Source organism: Nannospalax galili, unplaced genomic scaffold (genome assembly GCF_000622305.1).
Source record: "Nannospalax galili isolate Female #2095 unplaced genomic scaffold, S.galili_v1.0 scaffold238, whole genome shotgun sequence".
Lineage (NCBI taxonomy): Eukaryota > Metazoa > Chordata > Mammalia > Rodentia > Spalacidae > Nannospalax > Nannospalax galili.
Genome location: NW_008341888.1, coordinates 681931 through 702286, shown reverse-complemented (window position 1 = coordinate 702286; position 20356 = coordinate 681931). Strand labels below are relative to the sequence as shown.

General features: G+C 36.7%; 1 protein-coding gene across 1 annotated transcript; it reads left to right on the top strand.

Moving 5' to 3' along the window:
- Nucleotides 1-6969: 6969 nt before the first annotated feature.
- On the top strand, nt 6970-20346 carry Lpar4 (lysophosphatidic acid receptor 4). Its single transcript, XM_008837654.3, has 2 exons — nt 6970-7300; nt 17097-20346. The coding sequence occupies exon 2, from the start codon at nt 17179-17181 to the stop codon at nt 18289-18291; it is 1113 nt and encodes a 370-aa protein (XP_008835876.1). The 5' UTR covers nt 6970-7300; nt 17097-17178; the 3' UTR covers nt 18292-20346.
- Nucleotides 20347-20356: the final 10 nt, after the last annotated feature.

Below are 20356 nucleotides of genomic sequence, written 5' to 3'. Positions count from 1 at the left end.
ATGTACGTACCTTTTCTTTCTTTCTTTCTATCTATCTATCCATCCATTAATCCTCTATCTATCTATCCATCCATCCATCTATCTATCATCTATCTATCTATCATATATCTATCATCTATCATCCATCCATCTATCATTCTATTATCTATTATATATCTATCTATCTATCTATCTATCTATCTATCTATCTATCTATCACCTAACTAGCTAGCTATCATATATCTATCATCTATTTGTCATCTATCTATTCAACACTCTATCAATCATTGTGAAAGGCTAGGAATTCTTTGGGCTCTTTATTATTGTCTAATATGTTGTTTGCAGCTATAAATTTCCCTCAGAGCACCGCTTTTGCTGCATTATTAATTTTTAAAATATATTGTATTTCCATGTTTATTAATTTTAAAGTATTTTCCGTGGGGCTGAAGAGATAGCTCAGTGGTTAAGAGTCCTGGCTGCACTTGCAGAGGTCCAGGTTTGGTTCCCAGCACCCACATGGTGGGTAAGAACCATCTGTAATTCTAGTTCCAGGGGATCTGATGCCTTCTTCTGACCTCTGTGGGCATTGAATGACAAGGGTACACTTACATCCATGCAGGCAAAACATTCATACACATAAAATAAAAATAAATAAAATATCAAAAATATATCCATGACAAATTTTCTTTGACACACTGGTGATTAGAAACATATTTTTTTATTTTCACATTTAATTTTTTCCAAATTTCTTTTTGTTGATCATCTCTAATTTCACTGAGGGCTAACAATATATCTCAGATGATTTTAATCTTTTTAAGTCTATTGAGGCTGGTTTTCTATGGCCCAACGTGGTCTACCTGTAATACATTTAATGTGAACTTGAGAAGGGTATACATACTGCTACAGTTTGGTGTAGTTTTCTTTATACGTACAGTAGATCTAGTTGGTATTATTCAACATTCTAGAACTTTCTTGATCTTTTGTGTGGTTGTTCTTTCCATTATTGAAAGTTATGAAGCATTCATTTAATATTGTTGAACTGCTTACTTCTACTTTCACATTTATAAACTTTTGCTTTATATTTTGTTCCTCTATTTCTGAATATATACATATATATTTATATGTATATATAATTATAAAATATCCATTTTATGCTTAGAAATAGGTATTTATTTTAAAATCTATTTTCCTCATGTTATGTATTCTAGCTCATATTTTATTAATATGCAGTGTCCATTTCCTCTGGCTTTTAACTGTCAATGTATTTATTCATCTTATTTTGAATCTAATGTGTGCACCTTATAGCTGGCATCTACTTAGATTTTTTTCTTAAAGTTAGTTTTGAGGCAAGATCTTACACTGTAGCTCAGGCTGGCCTGAAATTTACTGTGTACCTTGGGTTGGCCTCAAACTCATGCTAATCCTCCCACCTCAGCCACCTGAGTGCTGGGATTATAAGCCTATTTGTTTATTTACACTTTATCTGCAGTGTTAGGGATTGAATGAAAGTCCTTGCTTGTTTACTAGGCATGTACTGTACTATGGAGCTATATCCTTAGCCCTGGATCCTGTTTTGTAATCCAATCTCCATTTTATTCACTTTTGCACTCAATCACATTTAATTCTATGATCAACATCTTTATATTTTTGCATGACATTTTGTCTTTTGTTCTCTCTCTCTCTCTCTATATATATATATGTATATGTATATATACTTTTGTCCTATAGCCTCCTCATTGTATTGAGGAGCTATTTACTAGTGTATCTTTTTTTATCCCTTTAATTATTTTTACTGTATTTTCTTGTGGCTACTCTGTGTTTTCCAAAATATAGCTAATACTCAGATTTACTTAATATTTAAACATAACAACTCCAAATCACTTGAATTTTGATTTTCAGACCTGTTAAGTATTGGTTTATTAGGCAATATACCTCCCCCCACCCCACATCTTTAAGGGTTAGCCTTCACCTGGAGGAGAAAAGGCATCATTGGTTTTACCCACTTATGAACCGTACAAACCAAAAAAAAAAAAAAAAAAGTCAACCTGGTAAGACAGATGTACCCACCTGTACAATAGTGGCATGACTGCTGTGAGTGTAACCAACTACCTTCTGATTGGATCTGAGGTCTTCTCCATGAAAAAGAACCCATGCCTGGTAGCATAAGCCCAGATAATAATCCAGGTCTAGGGCGATCATAAGCCCAGGTGGGGAACATATTGCTGTGTTTAACTAAATTAACATAGCATCAACTACCTTCAAATGTGTGTATCTAGAGACAAAAGCTACTCTCAGCCTTAATCAGAGAAGCCTGTCTTGACAGTAAATGGTGGTGAATGTGTAGACGCTGAGAATAAGTGATGGTTGAAGGTTCAGCTCTAAACAAGATACTTATGTCACATTCTCAAGGAACAGTATGGAAAAAGGGACAGGAAATATTTAAAAGTTAGAAGATAGGGTGAAGGGACATAAAATGCCATCCTCTTGACTCAACAGAACCATTGCAATTGTGTGGTTACTTTCATTGGACCCACATAAGACAGTCTCTGTCTTTGTCAACAATCACTCATGGAAAGTGGAGTGGCTCCCAAGGCCATACTCCATACTGTTGAACTATTGGCTATTGAGAGTTTCTGGGAGAATCATTGTCTTCAATTGTGTACGTACTCTGAGCCCACCAAACTCCAATGGATAGCTCGAAACCTGTGGTCACTTGGATGACTGATTAAACTCAGTGGGTTACAAAACAAATAGACATGTATGGGATAAAGAGTTTTGTAGAGAAGGGGTATAGTTAGAGGAATAGGGAGATGAGAGAGGGTAGGAGGTAAGAGGTCAGTATGTGTTCTGTAATTATGAAATGTCAAAGAACAAATTTAGTTAATAAAAATTAACACAAAACCCTTATATTTAAGTAAAAAAGGAATCATCCTGTGACTTTAGATCCAGAGAATTTTTTTCCACCTTTGAAAGGTTCAAAAGCTGTACATTCTGTTAGTGAGATTTGTCAATTTCTAGTGATCAGTCTACATCAAAAAAGTATAATTCTGATACTTGTTCTCAGTGGTCAGAGATTTGAGTGATTTACAAAAGGAAAATGTGATTATGATCATTAGTTAAAAATTTATCAGAATAAAAAGAAAAATTATTAACTGTGCAAGGTTGTGCAAATTCCTTAAACTCTCTGTACCTTATTTTTCCCAGGCATAAAATAAGAACAGTTGCTACATTATAGAGTGCTATGCAGATTAGTTAAATAAATATAAGTAAATATTTCCTGGCAGATAAATTTTGCTCAGGAAATCTTTTCTATTTTCATCATCACAATTATTATTACCTTGAAATTTTCCTAAGCTTTACCAAGCATACTGCCAGGATCTTTGGTTAAGAAGTGCATTTTCTGTATCTGCCAACCCTGCATCTAAGAAATGAGGACTTATTATCAAAGCATATTCAGTCATTGAGAAGGAAAGCCTGGTTGTTTAAGAAACAGCTAAGAGCTGAAGGTGATCTGGTGTGAAGGGGGAGATAAGACTCTTCTAGAGACTGCTTGAAATTTCTTTTTTGTGTTCTTTCAGAGATGTAGGGCCCTAAATGAACTGGTTGGATATCTGACCTTATGATCCCTTCCTCTTCTTGAAACAAAAGACTATGAACAAAAAAAGAATGGCTATAGGGGTCTTTGTTTTCTGAAAGGTTTCAAGACCTTATTGAAAGGTTGTGTGGTTAATTAATGAAAAGTTAGTAATTACTTGGCTGCCTTTCCCTGGAACACTGCTTGGGTTTTTGTACAGACATTGTGTTTCTTTAGAGACTCTGAGAGTTACCAAAACTGTTAGCTGGACTTTAATCCATAGGCATAGTTAAAATCCTTTGGTTACATTTGTACTGTTTCTAGGGAAACTAGCTCAGTGTTGAGCTGCTGGCACTGGGGGTGAATTCACCCAGTCCTTTGATATTGTTGGCAGAAAGAAAAATTGATTTGGGTTTAGAGTGTGAAGGTCCTAGGCATCAGGCTGTTCTTATTCAAGTGTGTTAATTCCCATTTGGAAGTTAGTCATATTTCTGTTAGTTTTTCCCCCAAACAGATAAAAATGAATGTATACTCCCCCCCAGATAGTTTTGAATGCACTTTTTCAGCTGCATAATCATCCTCCACCCCTAGTGGCACAAACATCAGCAACTCAATGAAGGCCTTTTTGAAAGGATGTTTTGGATTAAGTTGTGTGGCTATAAACTGGCTGTTTGGAGAACACCCTGGAAAGGCTTTCATTTTCCTCTTTTGGCCTTTCAAACATTAAAGCAAGCAAAACTAGAAAGTTTGCAGCATGGAATGAAGTGAGAGGAAAAGGGGCTGGTAGTGCATAAGAAAGCTTTAGTACTTTCTTGTTAATAGCTCTTTTTTTCTTATGTGTACTGTTTGGCCTAAGACAACATCTTGATGTGGATTTGTCTGAAAATGGATGAAATAACACATGTTTTCAGCTGGAAAGTTAAAAAAATCACACAGTTGCTTTAACTGGGCAAGAGAAAGGTTCAGGGAGAAAAAATTTTGTAAATACCCCTGATATTAATTTATAAATAAGCAGATATGGGGCCTAGCCTCTTGCAGTTTCAATTAGGAGAGATCGGCAATAATCAAAGTGTCATGCAAATAAATTACACAAAGCTTGTGAAATTATGCCTGTGATAAATTTGGTGAAGAAAAGTCTGTAATGCTATAAGGCATGTAAGTTAAGGGTGAAGGAAAAATTCCCTGGAAGTGTGATTTGTGGGATAGGATGGAAAAGTGTAGAACTAATTTGCTGAAGGGAGTATACTGGAAGAGGAAAGTTGTGCAGGCAGAGAGAGCAGGAGTTGGACTAGGGGATGAAAGCGGTTCGCTGACACCAAATTTTAGATAGAGAAAATGTCATATTCTTAGGGCATGTGACCCAGTGACAAAGTTAAAGACCTTCTAAGGAGTCATTTGGGAGATGAATCAAAACGACACTTGTATCTTGTTGTGAAAAATGAAGGTAGATGTATTGGAAGACTGAGGAATATTTATCCCAAGAGGGAAAGCAGTAAACTAGTCTTACTGAGAGGCACTGACTGTGACTGTAGATTAAATCTTAGGTTACTGCAGTGCATTGGTTGCTACAATAGAACGCTTCCACAATTGCACTTCTCCTTACATTTCCTTTCTCTTCACATCCAGTGTTCTTACCTCCTGTAGTTTTCATTTTCTGTATTTGATCATTTCTCTCTAACCTTTAGAAAGGTATCCCTTCTCATTTTTTTGTGTTCTTTAATCTCTGGCTAGCCATAGGATCCTATTCAAACCCCATGTTATCTGGGAAGTTCTTTTGACTCTATCTGGTACTTTGTTTTCCTTCTGTGACCTACTGCAGAACGTACTCTCCATAAAACTGCTCGAAAGTTTAAAAAACAATCTGCCCTTGGTATCTCAGTACTTCATGTGTCCTTTTGCCTCCAGCTAGACTGTGAAATTCCACAAGAAAGTGACTTCGTCTTTCTCTTGTGTACTGATAAATCCATCAGAGGCTGGTCTAGGCACAGAGTAGATGAGAAGACCATGTCGTGAAGACATAGCCAGCATCAGCAAGCGGTATAAACAAACACCTGAGTCAGGCAGACAGGAGAGCAGAAAGAACAGGGATGCAGGAAGGGAAGCTATAGAGAAAGTGATTTTCAAGGTCTGTCACAAGTCATAAGGTTAGTGTCAGTGTGAAGGTGTATCACAAGTCATAAGATTAGTGTCAGTTTCATACTGACTTATTACTAGCCTAAGCAGTCAGTAAACGCAGCCACAAGAGATCTGAAGAGAGGGAGAATAAACAAACATGAAACATATTTTATTTGGGATTCAGCTTAATTATGTGGACAGAAGTTATGAAGCAGACAGAGGTTTCCCCATTCCTCCAGGGGCATATGGCTTGGCCCCCAAAAGGGAAGCAGCTTGTCCCTGCCAAGGGTTTTCATTCCAAAGAAGGGGTAGGGTGTTGCTGGTGGTGGTGGGGTTGGTTAGGAGAGAAAAGGATGGTGGTGGTGGTGGTGGTGGGTGCTGGTACATGGGAAAGGCTAGAAATCAAGTTACAGAGGGGTAAATTTCCACAACAAATTCATATTAGGGAGAAGGAAGGAAAGAGAAAGAAAATTGGGAAACAAAAAAGCAATGTGGTTGACCAAGGGAGTCGACATGTAGGAAAAGAACTTGCCTAGGGGAGAAGCTGTGCAGAATGGAAGATAACTGCTCACTATGAACAGATTACATCTATGCCATTTATTTTACTTTTTAGTAAACCTCTGAAAATTTCATGGTAATTAGACTTCCTGCCAGGCAGTTATTTAAGAGAAATGACTCTCCTTTTGCACAGAGCACTCCCTGATCATGGAAAGTGAGTGTGAGAGCTCTGGGACCCCAGCACATCTCCTCCATCAGGGCAGTCTGAGGGCATTTTTCTGACTAAAGTAACTGACTGTGGTAGTGAACTGAATTTTGTTTGGGGGAGTGTTGGGAGTTTCATTTTTCATAGTGTAATAAGTATGCATTTCCCTTTGCCTTTGGCCTTTTCCCTGCCCCCTATTTATTCTTACTAATAATGTTGTTGAAATTGTTTTAAACAAGCAGGAGCAAACATGGGCTGCTCCTCCCAGTTTGGAGTTTTGTCTCCTCCTTCTCCTCATTAGAATTGTAAGGGGGTAGTAACCCTGCAGCAAAGACAGACACACAAGCTTTCTCTGTGAATTAATTGGTCAGGAAAGACACTTTTTATATTGTCAAGTGGCACTTAAGCCACTAATTCTTGACTGTAAAACTGCTTTTCCTGGGCAATGCTCTTTAAGGAAAAACTTCTTCAATCCAGCGATTGGTGACTAAGGGAACGATGAAGCACAGGGGATTGGGCGGGATCACGGCTCCTAATAATGCCTCCTTATCCAATGAAAAGCATTTCCTATTGAGACCCCCAAGAGGTCCCCCCCCACCCCAGCCCTCGGCTCCTCCAGCACGGACTTTGGGCCTTTTCTTGTGTCCTGTTTGTTAAAGGCATGCCGGCTACAGCATTCAAGAGGGCCAGTCCTTAACAAAGGGAAAGAGATAAATGTAAATAAGCTCACATTTTCAGAATGAGCGGTTTGCAGTAAAAAGCTGCGGCAGCCCAGAGTCTGCTCCTTTGGGCTGGGCTAACCTTTCCCTGTTTAAAAAAAATGGATAAAAATATGCGCTTCCAAAGTGCGAGTTGCCCGTTTCCATGTTTATTAGCTAAATATCTACAGGCATGAGCACACTCTCTCATCTAGCACACTTTTTTTTGGGGTAAGTCTCTTTGAGAAAGATTTGATTTTGGCGTTTGGGGGAGGGGGATGGCGTAACAAACTTCAGTGGAAACACTGATGCTTTGAGTGTTTTGGAAAAGAAGTTAGACTTCAACTCTGAAGTACTGAATAAGGATCATCGTGTTGAATGGTAAAAAACAAGGATTTCTATTGTTTTGGAAATAATATTGTTTCTGTGGAAGAGATACGGGATATTCAGGCTGTTGTTTCATGTAAACACAGTAGTCCTAAAGAGCTGATTTTAAATCATAGGGTAGAACTATTTAGAAAATCTTTTGGCTAGCTTTGTATTTCTTTGGTTTACAATAGATTGTGAGCTAACGTGGCTTTTATTATGATGAGGTTTCTTCTAGTAAAACTATACACTACATGCCTTTGATGCTTAATTGATTTATGGAGAATGTGACATTTGCTATACTGAATAATTCATGAACTTGCCCATAAAGGAAGAATCATGTTTGAATGAAAACCTAATTCTGACATAAATAATATTTGCTATTTTATGTGAAATTGTTATTTGCCATATAAATCCAACAATGTAATATCTTTAACATTTTGTTTGTCTATCCTGAATATTTTAAAGATTTTTAGCAAGAAGACATTTTCAGTTGATTAGCCATGTATTAGATAATTCCTATTTTGGGAGGAAATGTAGCAATGTAATTTGTCACAATGTCTGTGTGGAAGAAGACCAGAGAAGTAAAAAAAATTAGGGAATTTCAAAGGTGGTATTCATTTGCTGCTTTACTAAATCATGCCATCTTTGTTTTTCCTTGAATAATGTAAAAATAGCAGTAATAATTTACGACCTAAATTATCCACTGGCTTTGCCACATGTTTATTTTTCAGAACAAAATTCCAAACAGCATACTCCATCAAAAAAGATTATAAATCCCTTTGCCTTGTAGCAGATGAGAAGTTGCACTCTTGTTAAGAAGGATGAGTTCAGCTGATAAACCTGTTGGCATCTACATTCTAAAGCACCTCCTGCTGCCAATCAGAGATGTGAATGAAAGGACTATTGGAACAATCAGGCCAGCCTTTCAGAATGGGTATTCTCTAAGTTAAAGAGAAGACTGTGAAGATGCCTCACAACCACACTTATTCCAAGCTTAGTCAAAGCTTGGGCTATTCAGTTCCCTTTGTGGGGGAAAAATGCCCTGAGATTTGTTTCTCTTGCTGTGATTTGGTCACGGCTTAATTGTGTTACTGCCTGTTTTTCTGTCATTATATATAGTCAGTCTGTTCATGCCCTTCTGAAGGGAGAGGATAAAAACCTGTAATTGTGAATACTGGTATTGAAAATTGAGAGCTTCATAGGAGGCCAGTCACCACTGGGAATCTAGCTTCACTTTATAGTGGTAAACAATTGGTGAGCCAAACAATGCATAGGATAAGTGGCCTACTGATTCTGTATAGTAATGCTCTAGAGTATGCTGTTAACCTCATATTTTAAAGGGCAAAATGATCAGATAACAAGACTAAATAACTGAGACCTTAAATTGACAATTAGTGTTGATATGCCTGCTGAATAGAAATAACAGAGGAGGAGGAAGATGAGGCCATTAGGAAGACTTAAGTTTGTAAACGTCACCTTGCTCTGTGTTTTTAAGCTTTTGGTACTAATTAATAGTATTTTTTGACATGCAAATACGTGAGCAATTATGGCATTAAATCTAATAAAAATTAATGACTCTCATTTCAGGATTTTCAGGATTTTTTTTTGTAATGATAAGCAGAAACAGGTGAAAATAATTGACAGACGGGAACAGCCAATGAAGGTACTACCCACAACATCAGTTGAAGGCTTCCCTCAGTCAGTGCCAAATATGGAAAGTGAAGAGAAACTGAGGCCCAGAAAAGAACTGTGACTTACTGGCCCATAGTTCACTTGTGATGTGGATATTGATTTAATACCAATTATGGAAACTCTGGGTATTTAATCTAATTTTCTTGTATTCCAAGTTTTTAAAAAAGGTGTTATAATAGTCTGTATCAACTAGGAAGGCCATAGAAAAAAGGAAATGCTAATATGTCTGTCTCCTTTCAAGATAAACAAGTAAAATAATATTTATTTCATTTTAGGAATAATGCTCTCTGGAGTACTATGAAAATTAATTTTCCTTAATATTGAGGTACCTCAGTGGATTTTATATTGTCTAATGTTTTTATTTGTTTATTTTGGTTCTTTATATGAAAAAAATCATTTAAGGAGAGAACCATTTAGCAGTTTGCTTGTTTTTAGGCCACCTCTGGTTCATAAGAGGGTGAGCTGTAGGAACAGATCACTTTGGTCTAGCAGATGATTCTACTTTATAAGTACTGCAATGAATAGGATCCAAATGTAGGTGCTACTTGTAAGATTATAATCTACATCTTGTTTAATATGTGTATATTTTGCAGGGCTGTGATTTAAAATGTACATATATGTCATACTGAGTAGGTTTAGGAGTCTTTGTAAAGACACAAATTTTCAGTAAGTGTGCAAATATGCAGTAATGGAAGCCGTTCTCAGATCACTGGGTGGTGGAGCCTTCACCTGTTGTTCCAGTCTTCATTTTTTCCCTCTTGTCCAATCATAACAGTTGTTGCCAGAGGACAAGAAATGGAAAGAAAAAGAAAAGAAAAAAATGAGGAACCAACGTAATTTTAGAACCCAAAGAAATCTTTGTTTATTTTTTAATGTGTGGGAGCAGGAGAAGTATTCTTATGCCTTCTATCACTAGTTATCTCTTTTTAAAACAATATTTTATTTATTTTTTTAATTTTATGTGTATGAGTGTATTGCCTGCATGTATGTGAGTGCACCTGTGTCATACAATGCCTCAAAGGTCAGAAGAGAGCTTCGGATTCCCCTGGAACTGGAGTTAAGGATGGTTCGTAGCCTCCCTGTGGGTGCTGGGAATTGAACCTGGGTCCTCTGCAAGAGCAGTTAGTGCTCATAACCGCTGAGCTGTCTCTCCAGCCCTTCAGTAGCTGTCTTTAAATGATTTAAAGTTACATATTCCCAGGGATTTTGTGCTTCAGTTAATACCACTAATATAATATGACCATAGCAGTGATATGTTTGGAGGATAACTGCTATCTTTGGTTCTGTTACAGTGACATCAAAATAATATCATTTTGAAATAAGCTGGTTCTTATATACTCTGATTTATATTATGTAATAATTTCCACTGCCTTATAGTCTTGGTATGCATTTTATTGAGATGCTCTCTTTATGGAACAATATTGTGACATTCTATTTCACAGCATTTATTGGAGGAAAGCTATGACAGCATGCCTCCAGAAAATTCATTGATTATTCAAGTCTCAGATAAAATTGGTGTTAGAATTTGATTTTATCTAATGTGAGTACCATTGTCCTGATATATTTTTCACTAAAAATTCTCAGTTTATTCTTTAACTTTTTTGTAACCAGTGCTTCTACATTATTACAGATCATGTGATTCAAAGATCCAGAATCAATGGTGAAATTAGAGAAGTTGTAGTTGTTTATTATGATCAAGGCAACTGTATTATAGATGCATGGTGATTCTTTGATGCAAACCCACTTTGTCATTGATAGATAGATGAATGGATAGAAAGACTGATTGATCAATAGAGGGATGGATAGATAAGTAGACAGATAGATGTGAGACATGGTTTTATTCATATGGTGAAGGCTAGTGTCCAAATATATGAGATGAATTGGTGTCCAAACTGAGTAATGGTTTGTGTGTTCGGATATAGGGATGAAGCTGAATGCTAGCTGGCATGAATGAGTCTTGAAGAATTTGGAAATGACCTCTTTTAAGAACATCCGGTATCTTTCTGTAGAGGTCTGGGCCTTCTGCTGAGGATTAGACATTGAGTCTCAAGACTCTAGGCAATTTCATCATATTAGATTGTGCAATTTATCTTCAGTTTTCTTACTCTATAACTAGGTACTAGGGAAAATTTAGTAGTTCTGATGCAATCTTTGGCCCCATCATATTAAACCCTAGACTACAATATTCCCTAAAGATTGGCCTGTGTCATCAGGTGAAGGGTTAGTGGGAGACTCTAGTTCTTCTGGTAAAAATAAAAATAAAATGAAGTTAGTCACTGGGGGTATGAGCTGATCAGATTGTGGATTTCTTGACATTTTTAAATAAATTGTACAAAACAGCCTTAATCTAATTGAAAATCAGACCCCAAACAGATAAGCTATTTTAAAAGGGATATTTCTCGAATCAAAAATACATTGATAAGGATTAATTCTTCAGTTCCATCCGGAAGTGAAACTTTTACCTATGATTTCTTCCATATGGAATGCCATTAGGATAGGTTGCATTTTCAAAAGTATTATGAAACATCAGCAGGTGCACAGGAACATCAGTTGGAACCATGCATACCAGTGTGACCTGTGCCTCTGACTTAGCCTACAAAATTTTCTTTAGGAATCTTATATCTTAACAACTACTTGTTTGAAGAGCAAAAGTCTGAACATATTTTCTATTACTCCAGCAGAAAGGATTTGAATTATAGTTTTCATAGTATTTATGTATGTTTTGCTTTGCTTTACTGGTAGAAATCTAGGAAAGGACACAATACGTTTCAGCTTATTCTAGGTTAATTTTCATAAGCTTTGACCATATAAGAAAGAGGAAATACTCTGGGGATCAGAAACACTTTGATTTGACCTAACCTCATTAAAAATGTAGTAAAGTAAAACAATTTGAGTATACCATACCTTCGGGACTATATATTACTAAACTCTGGACTGTGATTGGTTGGGAAGAGTCTGTGCTTTTTAGGCTAGTGGGTTTATGCCAGAATTTAGAGCTTAGTTTTCAATGGCTCTTCTGAAAATTTAGCATTTATTGAAGTGATCTCATTATTCATCCATTATACTAGGGCCAAAATGCTGAATCTACTTCTTTAGGGGTCTCACAAATTCCAAACTTGGTATATGTCTTTATCATTAGGAATCAAAAAAAAAGAGAAAAAGGGAAAAATGTGGACATTCTTCATCCCTCCCTCTAATTCTTACTATCAGATTTCTATTTTTCCTGTTATTATTATTATTATTATTATTATTATTATTATTATTATTACTATTTGTGTGTGTGTGTGTGTGTGTGTGTGTGTGTGTGTGTGTGTGTGCACAGATGCATGCCATGGTGTATGAGTGGAGGTCAGAGGACAACTTCAGGGAGCTGATTGTTTCCTTCCATTATGTGAGTTCCAGGGATTGAACTTAGACTGTAAGGCTTGGTGGCCAGTGCCTTTACTTGCTGAGCAATCTCACTGGCCCCTCAGATTTTTTTTTTCCTCTCAGATTTATTTTTGACGAACTTCCAGAGACTTGCTTTCTGATTGTTATCAATGAAAGTACATCGACCCAATACTGACCCCCTGCCTTAGTTGATTAATTGTTGGAATACGTAGCTGCAAACATCTTCACAAAACAATTTGGTACTGCTCACAGTAGAAGATATAATTAACTGTGTCAAGCTATTTTTCCCCTTTCCTCATTTCTTTAGAAGCTCAAGTCTTGACCCTTCTATTCAGTATACAGTATGTTAGATATTTAGGAAGATCTATTTGTTAGAATAATTTCTTTTACTCTAAAGAAGGGAAGACAGAAGGAAAACACCTTGATTATTGAAAATTTTTGATTCTGTTTCAAAATCAGTTCATGAGCCATATACTTTTCTGATTTTTTAAAAAATATTTTATTTATTCTTTTATTTTATGTGTATGAGTGTTATGCCTACATGTAGGTAAGTGCACCCGTGTCGTGCAATGCCCGCGGAGGACAGAAGAGGCTGTCGGATCTCCTGGAACTGGAGTTACGGACAGTTGTTAGCTGCCATGTGGGTGCTGGGATTCCAATCTGGGTCTTCTGCAAGAACAGTCAGTGTTCTTAGCGCTGAGCCATCTCTCCAGCCCCCCACTTTTCTGATTTTTTAAAAACTAGAGCTCCATGTGGGATAGTTTATGGGGGAAACTTTTTGAATTGCTCTGTTATGTGTAAGTTGTGCAGTTAAGGTTTCAACACAAAGGAGAATTTTCTGAGGTACAAGGAATTAACAGAAAGGTGTGTTTCTAATATTAAGGATACCAAGAAAGACAGATGAAAATTTCTAGTTGTGTGAGAAGTGAAAGGAACAAACTGCTATGATGTTTCTTTGTGGTTAAGTTGGGCTAAATATTGGCAAACTCATCAAGCTACTTATAAGCCGTGTTGAATCTTCCTAGCCTCAGCTGTGAGGCTCAGTGGTAATGTTTATACAGGGAAGAGAAACAGTATAGCCAAGTTACAGAGTGAACTGGTGTCTGAGTCAGAAATAGAAATCTCTGCTTCCAATGCTGTGTTAAGACATGGTACCACACCCTCCCTGCTAGACAGCAAAGGTGGTGTGTGTTCAAGCAAGGGAGAGCTATGAATAGAGCCATAGTGGCAGTTTTCCCATGCCCTCTCTCTTAAGGAGTGAGACTGTGCTGCTTTCTTGTCTGTGGTCCCTTCTGTGCTGCAGGATTTGATTACTCAAAACAACAGAGCAGAAGTGACACACATGTACAGACTGCCAGCTGTGGGTATAGTGCATATATTCTCGGGGATATAAAAATGAAGTGAAGTGATGGATGTATCAATTAACTTGATTTAATCACCCTGTATTACATATCTAAATATATTAGCTCACGTATAAATCACATTGTACTCCATAAATAGAGCATACTTTATGATTTATGATTTTTCAGTTTAAAATAATATAAATTAAGAGATAAAATGATTGTGCTCATGAATACAACTGAATTTAAAAATAGCATATAAAACTCAGCTATTTGGAATACCCATCTGGAGGAGTACAAAATAATACATAGCCAGTGAGCTAGAAGCACTTGGATATGGATATCACCAGGGATAAATGGGAGGGAATCTGGCAATTGATGAGAAGCATTCTACTGTGAAATTCTTTGCACAATAAAGCAAACTTACTGGCAATAATTATTGTATATGGTAGATGTAAGAGATCATGAGTAAATAAACACTGGCTTTAATGTTAGTTATTTTATAGCTTCATAATTTCTCCAATTTATGTGATTATGTTAACCAGCTATTTCTTTAACTGTCTTGATTTTCTTTCAGCAATGACATTTTTGAAGGTAAATAGTGTTCTTAGTGTAAATAAAAGTTCTGTATTAATAGAGGGTGAGAAAGGTTTTAAAATAGTATGTGAAATGGCTTAAATGATTGAGAGCTTTGGCATTAACTTTTTTCTTCTTACCACCTCATTGGTGGACATAGTGGCAAACAGTGATAGAAACAACAAAAAATTGGTGCTCTCACTTCCTAACTGAGGTATGAACACCATTGATGTAGATTTTCCAGGTTATTTCTGTTTCAGTTGATTGGCTTCAGTGTCCTTAAAAACAGTGCTTGCAAACCATCTTTTGGTCTTTGAAACCTGGAGAGGGATAAAAGGACAGCAGTCCTCATGGGATTGGAAGAACCCCTCCTAAGATTCTGAATACAAGTTAGAGGGCAGCACTTACCTCTCTCAGCCAAGTACCAGTTTCCCTTATCTCACTTTTACTCTTTCTCTCTATTCCCATTCTTTTCTCTCTGACACTGTTTCTCATCTTCGCTCCTAATCCACTACCTATTTTTTAAACTATTTTAAAATTTTATTTATTATTATTTTTATTTTATGTGTATGCATGTATTGCCTGCACGTATGTAAGTGCACCCGTGTCGTGCAATGCCATGGAGGTCAGAAGAGGGCTTTGGATTCCCCTGGGACTGGAGTTACGGACAGTTGTTTGCTCTTATATGGGTGCTGTGATTCAAACCCGAGTCTTCTGCAAGAACAACCAGTCTTCTTAACTGTTGAGCCATCTCTCCAGCCCCCTAGTACCTATATTTATTTCTTCCTAATCTAGATTTTTCCCTGTTAGATTTTACTTGGTCAAGGTTCCTACTGTACTTTGCTTTTGTATGCCAAGGTTGCTTTTGGTAAAAGTTATGCTGAGTCAGTGTAATGAAATGGTCAAGAAAGAATATGATCTTAGGTGAGTCACTCCATAAAGACTTGTTTAATGAGAATTCAGGGATAGAAAGTTTTAATTCTAACTGGAATGCTATTGAAATGATAACCCTGATTATGCAAGATCATCTCTCCCTTTTAGGTACTGCAGTGAGTAAATTATTTTCTCAAAGTATTTTTTTCTCAAGTTAGGTACTGGTGGAGGTGACTTTGGGCCTCTGCATTTCTTGCAGGATCCTCCCTCCACTCCCTTCCCTATACATATTGATGCCGTTTGACTTATTTCCTTGATGTCTTGAAGAAAAAAATGAAAAGGGAATCATTTCAGAAAACAGCTTGTTGCATTTTACGATACAATCATGTGAAAACCCTTTACTGACTGTGATAGGCAACAAAGGCCACTTTCATTTCATGTCCTCATTCAAAAGAGTCCTTCAACAGCTTCTTGTCCACAGTGTTTTATAGAACACATTTGAAAGACAGACTATCCAATGGTAACTATTGACCTAGGAGAAAATTGCTAAGATTTCCACATAGATCTTTAAATCTTGTTGGCCTAGAAACCTGAAAAGATTATTGAGTCAATGGCTACTGCACATACAAACTGTGGTGGGCAGAAGGCCTGTAAAAGGCCAGATCAGATTGTCCACAATGAAGTATGGGGTGGCTGTTTGTGTCATCCCAAGCTCTCACATTCCATTTGGCTTAGTGTTGAGACATGGTCTAAATCTGAGTCCAAGCTGGCCTGGAACTCACTGTGTAGGCCAGGCTGGCCTCAAACTTACAGCAAGTTCCTTGGAGTTATAGGTGTGAGCCATCATGCAAAATTCTTATTTGTGTTCCATGAGAAAAGAGTTATTGGCCAGGGGTGTTTTAGTAGATGAAAATACAGATATGTGAATGGAAAGCAATGGGAGAGGAGAAGGAAGATATGTTAGGCTTAGGGGGTGGCTGCAAAGAGAATTATGCACGTTAGGAGAATGATGAGGTTGATATTTGAATTCTTCTTTAAAATGGCCATGTGACACAGTGAAAACAGTTTTAGGTAATAGATCTAATCAACTGTGGGATACTTGCTTTCTGAACAGTTTTAGAATAAAAAGGTGAATCAATAAATTGCTTTAATAGTTTATTCGTAACCTTTTAGAGTACGTTCTGAGGGTCTGATATTTACCTGCTGTCATACGAGATAGAGTTAATAATAGGGCAAGATATTTCAGCAATATTGGATGGTAAACAGTACAATTGTGAGAAGTTTAAAACCCATAGTTCAGGAATAAAAGAACCTGAATTCTGGTTTTGAATACATTGTTTCCATCCTCTTCCAATTCTGACATCCTATAACTGAAGATTAAGCCTCAGTTTCCACTTCAGTAAAATAACTTCTGTTGTGCTCATTTGATAAGTGTTCTTATGAAGATGAAATAAAACATGCCTTTTGATAGTTGAAATTGCCATCCACAACATTAGCATTATTTTACCCATTGGGTGTTACCCTATTCCCCTTGAGGTATCTGCACTTTATTCAGGTTCATTGCAATTGCTATAGTATTATGCTTATTGTATTGAATAGGATCTCTCTTGTTTCTTTAACATATTCTCTGTAGTACCATTTAACATGTGGTAGGGTGTTCAAAAAGTAATTGTCAAGTAGAATGCATATGTTTTCTTCAAATCTGAGTGGGCAGAATATCTTTTATTCCACAAAAATCATGAGGGAGAAGGAAGATTTGATGACTCATTCCATCTTGTCTCCCGTAGGAGGAAAACATTTCCTACTGGTCTCTAATCTCAGAGTGGTGAACCCCTGCAGCTATCAGGCTTTCGGAAAAAAAAAAAATCCATGGGTGACAGAAGATTTATTGACTTTCAGTTCCAAGATTTAAATTCAAGTTTCAGACCCAGGTTGGGCAATGCTACTGCCAATAATACTTGTATTGTTGATGATTCCTTCAAGTACAATCTGAATGGTGCTGTCTATAGTGTTGTGTTCATCCTGGGTTTAATAACCAACAGTGCCTCCTTGTTTGTCTTCTGCTTCCGCATGAAAATGAGAAGTGAGACTGCTATTTTCATCACCAATCTAGCCCTCTCCGATTTGCTTTTTGTCTGTACCCTACCTTTCAAGATATTTTACAACTTCAACCGCCACTGGCCTTTTGGTGATACCCTCTGCAAGATCTCCGGAACTGCATTTCTCACCAATATATATGGGAGCATGCTCTTCCTAACCTGCATTAGTGTGGATCGTTTCCTGGCCATTGTCTATCCCTTCCGATCTCGTACCATTAGGACCAGGAGGAATTCTGCCATCGTCTGTGCTGGAGTCTGGATCCTAGTTCTCAGTGGTGGTATTTCAGCCTCTTTGTTCTCCACCACTAATGTCAACAATGCGACCACCACTTGCTTTGAGGGCTTCTCCAAACGTGTCTGGAAGACTTACTTGTCCAAGATCACCATATTCATTGAAATTGTTGGGTTCATCATTCCTCTGATATTGAATGTCTCTTGCTCTTCTGTGGTGCTGAGAACCCTTCGCAAGCCTGCAACACTGTCTCAAATTGGGACCAATAAGAGAAAAGTCCTGAAGATGATCACAGTGCATATGGCAGTTTTTGTGGTATGCTTTGTACCCTACAACTCTGTTCTCTTTTTGTATGCCTTGGTACGCTCTCAGGCCATTACTAATTGCTTATTGGAAAGATTTGCAAAGATCATGTACCCAATCACCTTGTGCCTTGCAACTCTGAATTGTTGCTTTGATCCTTTCATCTATTACTTCACTCTTGAATCTTTTCAGAAATCCTTCTATATCAATACACACATTAGGATGGAGTCCTTGTTTAAGACTGAAACACCTTTGACCCCAAAGCCATCCCTTCCAGCAATTCAAGAGGAAGTTAGTGATCAAACAACAAACAATGGTGGTGAATTAATGATAGAATCCACTTTCTAGGTACGAGAATTGTCTTTCAGGTCCAGTTATGGTTTCTTCCATGATTTTTCCTATGCTATAAATAAGAGAAATAATTGAAGCTAATGAAGCTGAGAATAGATTAATGTACCAAATACAGTCAGATACATTTGTTTGAACATTTATTGTACATATTCTGTTTTGTTCAGTAATTATAGGTCAAGTCTAATTACAACAACCAAAACAGATTGCCACACTCTTTTGCTGAGTAACACATTACATAAATGGCCAATGGGCTTGACTTTTAGTGATGTGGAGATTATTTTAAAATTAAAAAAAGAGCCTTCCAATGATTTTGGTAATTGGGTTGGGCCTATAAATATAGAACAAATTCAGGGATTATTTAAAAATGTTTGTGTTACTACTGATATATTCTAGTTTTTTTCCTGTTTCAAATTATCATTGGATTTATTTTAGTATAAGAACATATTTTTAACCTAGCACTGTTAATAAGAAATGTGTTGCAAAAAAAGTAATATGTTGCGTTTTAAAGGGTTGGTAAAATTTATCTGAATTTTGAAAATAGAAGAGTTTGAATGAATATGGGTGGAAAATTGGAAAATAAATAGCATTTATACATTTTTAACCACCATTAATGCCAGCTTTTAAAACTTTCTTTTAAAAATTACACTAGACTTTTCATATGAAGTCACTAAGCCAGAAAGCTGCTATGTATGTGCCTGGTAGGTGCAAAATGGAAAAAAAAAGATCACATAAAATTGTAATGTCAATAAAAATCTTAAGCAACACTACATTATTACTTAAAACTTCCATTTATCCTTTATGGGGGTGGGGACTGGCTTGTATCAAATATTTATTCTTTATACTATGCGTTGGGACACAGTGCAGTCTGGGACCTGCAGCATTAGTGTCCAGGTCAGGAGCAAGTGGAAAAGAGAAATGAACAAAATAATAGCAGCAAAATAACTGAAAGCTTGTATTAATAATTTCAGGGTGCTGGAGAGTTGTAACTTTAGAATACTTACTCTTTTCTATTAAATTTTGGAGCACAGTGTAGCCAAGGCACTACTGAATTTGTGCCCAGGTCGGGAGTGTACTGAAAAAAAAACCATATTCAAACAAAGAAACAACAACAACAACAAAAAAATTACAAAAAGAAAAAAATACCAACAAGCAAAAATAATTCCCAACACCTGCATTGCTGTTTTGTTTTGCAAGGTTTATAAATTTAAAAATACTATACCATTTTAATGAAAATTTTAGCACAATTCAATTAGAAATGTGCTAAATTTGTGCCCAGGTTAGGATTGAATTAGAGAAAAAGATACGAACTCCAAAACAAACCCTACAAAGCAAATAAAGCAAGCACTTCCCAAATTTTGAGCTTATAAATATACATCTATGACATTTAACAAGTGCCCCAAGTTCAGAATACATCTAGGAAACTGCTAAACTTGCTCCATTTGTGAGAGATAAAAACAGTATTTTAAAATTTATCAAAGAATAAGAAATACCAGAAAGGAAAAGAAATCCTTAAAATTTTAATTTTTCTGGATGTACAGTAGATTTAAGAGTATTAAAACTTTTGAGCTCGGGGGCTGGAGAGATGACTCAGGGGTTAAGAGCACTGTCTGCTCTTACAGAGGACAGGGTTCGAATCCCAGCACCTACTGCGGGGCTAACAATCGCCTGCAACTCTAGTTTCAGGGAATCTGACACCCTCTTCTGACTTCCACGAGCACTGCACAACATGGGTGCACTTAGGTACATGCAGACAGTATGTTTGTACACGTAAAATAAAAATAATACATAAAAAATATTAAAAAAAACCTTTTGCGCTCAGTGTACCTTGAAAGATGCTCCATATTTGTGCTTGAGTTATATTCAATGAAAATAATGCCCAGCATATACTAGGATAATAAGAATAAAACATTTAAACATATTGCAAACAAAAATATTTTGAATGTGCTTCAATGAGTTTAAAATTATGCAGAAAAATGGCAATAATTTAAAGTAAAGCACCTAGAAATAATGCATCTTGTAAACTACTGAACTTATGCCAGAGAGTGGTTAAAACAATGATGAA

Coding starts and splice junctions, on each gene's coding strand:
- Lpar4 (XM_008837654.3), top strand. CDS start 17,179: ATGGGTGACAGAAGATTTATTGACTTTCAGTTCCAAGATTTAAATTCA.